We start from the raw sequence: 5,859 nt of genomic DNA, 5'->3' as shown, positions 1-5,859 counted from the left end.
AAGAAACAAAAGGCTACAAAATGACAGGATTCTTAGATAGAATAACATACTGTACAAACAATCAATCATATAGGTAGACTAATGGAAGGAGAGGTGAGATCACAAAACTGTCTCTGCCCCTCCTCCAGGTCCCATATGTTACATCACTACAACAGTACCATATTAGATCTCCAGAACCAACTAAAACCCAAAGAACATAATTTCTAGACTACTACTACATGCAGAGTACCTTAACATAAGAAGAAAATTCTAGCAAACTCCGTTCCCAAAATACTCACGGAGCTCACTTGTAACTACAGTGTCGAATTCTCTGAAGGAAGAAAGGAAGAGAACGAAGAAAGAAAGAAAGAAAGAAAGCAAAGTAACTGATACCCACAGCTGCAGGGCCTTAAAAATACAGCCTTGTGCAGCAGTGAAGGAGAATCTGAAAGTTTCCAGTAATTGAAAAGAGGAACTGGGTTTCAAAAACTCTTAGTGCTAAGAAATCACGGGCTGACTTTCTTAAAACCTGCAACCGGTGAGACAGACTATGAGGGAATTGCCTAACTGAAATACCAAAATCACAGAAACAGAGGTAGTTTTTTTTGGGGGGGGGGGGGGGGCAGGTGAGGAAAAGGGAATGTTGGTTTAACTGTTCTAAAGCTTTAATCTTGTTGTGGATGTGGATGTGGGGCGGGAGTGATAAGAATAGCAGATTTTAATCACCTTCCTTCCAGAAGAACATGTTCATGGGATAGGAAGAGGAGGAGGAAGAAGAAGCAGAGGTGGTGTGCTGATTTGAAATATGAGAGGAATCGAAATCTTGAGGACAGGAAGTTGGAATTGGGAGATTGGGATGCAGAAGTAGATTATTCGAGCCATCAATTTGGTCCCAAACAGGGCTACCTGGACCCCAGCCAGATGGAATAGCACCAAACCATGCCTCCTCCATCATTTCCCTCCATGGAAATTCCGGTGACCCAGAAACGCCTTCCCATGTCGCAGAAGTCGGTTCCTGTGCAGGGGCTTCAGTATTTTCTGTTACTCCACTCGATTCCAATCCGGAAGGAGAATAGCCCTCAAAATTGGGCTTCTTATCCAGATTGTCTTGAGGTGTTGGCAAGATCTCCATCACCTGCGCTTGTAAGTTTAGGCCTTCTGGAGATTGTTGTTGCTGCTGCGGCGGTGGCTTGAACCGACTAGTTTGGCGATTTTCTGGGTGGGCAGTAGGGGATGAAGGGGATGAAGTAGGAGCTGTTGCAGCTGCTCTCTCTGTATTGTCTTTCCCTAGAAAAAGTTCGGGGAAATTGAGACGAGCATTCTCTCCTCTTAGCCTGAAAGCCTCGCGATCATAGGCCAGGGCAGCGTCTTCTGCAGTGTCGAAGGTGCCCAACCAGAGACGAGTTCTAGCGCGAGGTAGACGAATCTCGGCGACCCATTTGCCCCAATGGCGTTGCCTCACTCCTCTGTAGAGTTTGTTTGTGGTGGGTAAAGGTGCTGGAGCCCTCATAAGGGCCCTCCTGTCCTGCCCAAACCCATTCATCATCATCAACTGACCTCGAGGGCTGAGATTGAGTGCGTCACTCCAATAATGGAGAAGCTGACCCTGCTGCAGCGAGGATTGCCCTTCACTGACGAATCCAGGTGGGTAAGCCATACCTTGACTCATCTGGGGAGTGAATGAAATCATCTGTTGTTGTTGCTGTTGCTGTTGCAATTGGTGGTAGTGTTCCGGCTGCGGTGGTGGAGAATTGAACAGAGGTAATGGAAGTGTTGTCTGATGCTGCTGAGGTACCTCAGGTACCTCAAAGGATTGAGACCCATCGAAGGCAAAAGGAAAAACAAGCCTTGAAGACGGGGAATTGAGAGCTGAAGTATTCCCAGTAGCAAAACAAGTTGAAGAAGAAGAATCCGGGACATGGGTTCCCTGCTGCGTGATCGAAACAGAGGAATCATCATTTAGGTACTGACGCTCTGGGCTTCGAACCTTCTTGAGAGGTCTTGGTGATGTGGAAGCCCCTTCAAAAACTGGCTTCCATTGCTGCCTCTCTAAGCTAAGCTGAACCTTGCCCTTGTTCTTCCCCCAAGCCCTTCTCGATGCCCTCTGCGGCATATCTGAAGACTCATCACCTATCTGCCTCGACATCCCACTAGTCTTATCTTCTGCCATGTCTCAATAAAGAGCAGAAAAAGAACACTGAACCCAAGATTGTCACGGGAAGAATCCTGACAGCCGCTCGCTCTCTTATTGCGAAAGTGAATGTAAGAAAAAGAAGATAAAACAACGAAGGGAATAGCAGATTGAAATATAGACAACCCAGATCAAATAACTGTCCAGAATCTTAAAAAAAAAAAGACAAAAGATCCAAGCTTTCAGAATCTGGAGTCCATCTCAATTCCTAATCCGATGAAAATAAAACAGCATCTGACAAATACATTCACTCCAGAAGCAATCCATGCCCACCTGTTCACTAACATTCACAGACAAAACTAAAGAAACATAAACACAAAGAGAGCAAGCAAGCGAGCGAGCGGCTGATCAAGAGAAGTTGAAGACAAGATCCCAGGTTCTGTTCGAGGTAGCTATTGCAGAAGATGTGGGAAGGCAAGACTTTGATAAGCGACGATGCGTTTGAAGCTCTCTAGAGGGTGGAGAGGATGGGGGTTTATATACTACATCTCTCCCTGTACCTAAAGCAAGACTTGGATGAGAATAAGAGCAATTCAGAAAGAAGAAAAAGATTTGGTAGGCTCTGTTAGAGCTCCAAAAGATTTGACAAGAAGAAAGAGAAAACCTAGAGAAATATATGGAGGACCCCACGCGGTTCTTTCACTTTCGAGTTCCAATACCATCTGCTTCTCCATCAACAAAAATCTAAAGGACGAACAGAAACCAAAAGGGTAACTGTGGTTTACCTTGCTTCTACTCCAATTTTTCTCTTTTCTTTAATACAACCCTTTTCAGGTTTGTTCTTCCTTTGTTTTCTACAATTATTAATTCAGAAACTCTTTTTTTTTTTTTTGGTTTAAAGAATTGGGTGGAGGTAGGGGACCCTCCAAACACTGTTTTCTACCCAATCAACTACTATATCTTGGCTCTTGAAGACTTCCTTTCGGTCTCCACATTCCACATTTCCTTCATCTAGGGGCCCAAGATAAGTGCCCAAACCATTGATCTCTTAATTAATTCCATGCAATTAATTAAGAGTTTGTTTAAATAAATATCTCTTTAGAAAATTACTATTTTAAGAACTTTGAATAACATTTCTTAGAGGACTTTGGTTGCAATTGAAAGAATATTCTTCATTTGGTATGCTGCCTTTTATTCTTCTATAAGACTAACCGACTACCGTATTATAGGAAGGTGGGAGCAAGGAATGAACTTTCGTTTGTTTCACTGGGCGGCGAACCGGGCGACATGGCGAAATATCGCTGCCCCATTTGGAAAATTTCGCCCCCAGTTTTGAGTATTTTTTGTCAATAATTTTGGTATATTTGATGCATATTTTAATTTAATACAAATATGTGATAAATTTAAATTATTTCCTATAAATTCTTTCATTTAAATTCTCCTACCTAGTCATATTTAATATATTACCTTTTAAGGCCTACATCATTCGGACATACTTGGAATGATTATCCATTCACTCTGAAGATTCTATTACAAAATCCATTCATAATTTAAATTGTTTCCATAAAGTATTTCATGTATATATTCTTCCCTAACCACATTTGGGATGTTGACTTTTGAGGACTAAATCACTAGAATATACTTGGTAAGATTGCTCATTAATCTTGAAGATTTTGCTATAAAATGTCTTCCTATTTATAAATTATTCTATGTAGATTCTCCTCCTAATTACATTTAACACATTAACTTTTGAGTCTTGAATCATTGGGATAGAATTGGTAAGATTGGGATAGAATTGCGAGAGAAATCGCTTAAAAAGTGCAAGAAATAATATAAAGATCGAAGAAAAAAAATGATATTTTCCGATATATCGCGAGAAATGAAATTGCGATGTATCGGCGATATTATGTAAATGTCGTTTCGCCAGGGGGCGAAACCAACCGAAAAATAGTTCCTTGGGTGGGAGGGACAGAAAACGAGTTCTAGTTCTTTCACCCTTGAGGGGTAGAGGGTAGTACTATTCCCATGCTTCTTCATCACATGTTTAAAAATGAGTCTATTTTGACAGTGTTCAGAGCTCAATTCTTTCCTGTATAGTAGAAAGACAGTGTAGTATTATTCCGAGAAACATCATTTTGTAGTATTTTGGATACATCATGGGGCATGAAAGAAAAAAAATTAGTATACTTTTGTGTCTCATTTTTCGCCAAGGATTAGAAAACTTTTCTCTTAATAGAGTAGGCCATAATGTCCCACTAAGTACGTAACTTGAGCTAAAAATTTTCCTTTTATAGATTTGTCTTTTGAGCCATCTCAAGTAGGACTTGAAGCAACAAAGCAGTAATAGTTTCTAGGTTTACCAAGAATGAGATATCCATGCCGTAATTGTTTCTAGGTTTGATAGTGTAGATCGAGTGAAGTAGGTTTTTAACTCTCATTCACATGCAAGTATTATGGGTGACGTGGAATATGAATTAGGGGTCTGGGTTAATAAAGTGGTCTGACGCACGCATGCGCGCGTGTAGAAGGTACACATGCATGCGTGTAATTGGAGCGTGCGCTGGAACAGTTCCATTGGCTCTGCTGAGTCTGTGTTTCTGAATTCTCATTCTCATTCTCATTCTCGTCACCTGAGCCGGGAGAACGGTCAGACCAGGTGGAAGTGTTAAATCTCGAACACGTCGATGAGGTCGTCGCACTTTCGGTCCAGCATTTCACTGTCAATTAGAGTAGCAAAGTCAAAACCACCCAAACAGGACTTTGTGACTTTTTAGCAGACGAAAGTCGGTGGAATCGGCACGTGTCGGTGGTCCACCCTGTCACTTCAGCACATCATGATTCATGTCTCTTCTTTGAAAAAAATCATTAATAGGAATAACGGCATAAATATCATCCTCGATCTTCCCGCTTTACGGACACGCGTCGCCTCCTCCTTTCTGTTGACTCCTAGATATTTCTTCTAGAAAATATATATAATATAATGTGCCTAACAACTTCGGAGCACCACGTGAACGTCTGGATCAGACGAAACGTTGTTAATCCTTTCTCGCGTCCCGTTAGATCAGAATCTTTAGTTTTCTTTAGTTTTTAGATTCTTCTTGTGACTTTGTGAGGGAGGCTTCAGCTGAGCACGGATCCAACATACGAGTTAGTCCAAAATGCACGTTGAAGACGTGGTAGTTTGCTATTTTGCATTGAAAAATATAAAATTACCATCTCACCCATACCATGTACCCTCTTTTATTTTTCGTTATATGGTTTTTTTTATTATTATTATTATTATTTTTTTAAATATAAATTTTATCCAAGGCACTCAACCCGGGAGAGATCGGAAATCTAGCTGGACCAGAATGAGTTGAGGGGCTACACCGCAAGAAGATACATCATGCAACAAAGCTGAGGTTCAATCCTGGATTGCAAGTGCTAGACCCATCCAGGGTTTGTCCTCGGTCGCCCTCATTGAGGACTCGACCCTTGGCCCTGGTGATAGAAAATGTGGGAAAAGCTTCATGTCTCGATGCTTGATGATCTGTACTTGTTAGGAGATATGTTGACCTTACTCATATCCGTCTGGCACATTGTTCCTGTCGAATTGTTGCCTTGTTGGGTGAGCAAACCAGAGTTCTCATGTTAGCCTCCATTGCCACCCTAATGTCAAGAGTAGAACCATCGAATAGTTATGTCTCTACTATTTATGTGTCGACTTTGAAGGAGATCCATGTCGCACTAGACAATTTAACAACCATAAA

At 41.5% G+C, this 5,859-nt stretch overlaps 1 protein-coding gene across 1 annotated transcript; it reads right to left on the bottom strand.

Annotated features, from left to right (window-relative positions):
- Window positions 1-603: 603 nt before the first annotated feature.
- LOC149004616 (ethylene-responsive transcription factor ERF054-like) lies at window positions 604-2,816 on the bottom strand. The gene has a single exon (XM_089168499.1). The coding sequence runs from the start codon at window positions 2,147-2,149 to the stop codon at window positions 698-700; it is 1,452 nt and encodes a 483-aa protein (XP_089024625.1). The 5' UTR covers window positions 2,150-2,816; the 3' UTR covers window positions 604-697.
- Window positions 2,817-5,859: the final 3,043 nt, after the last annotated feature.

Source organism: Hakea prostrata, chromosome 9 (genome assembly GCF_041222555.1).
Source record: "Hakea prostrata isolate BN-2017 chromosome 9, UWA_Hpros_2, whole genome shotgun sequence".
Taxonomy (NCBI): domain Eukaryota; kingdom Viridiplantae; phylum Streptophyta; class Magnoliopsida; order Proteales; family Proteaceae; genus Hakea; species Hakea prostrata.
The sequence above is the reverse complement of the archived record's forward strand: the minus strand, read 5'-3'. Positions and strand labels throughout refer to the sequence as shown.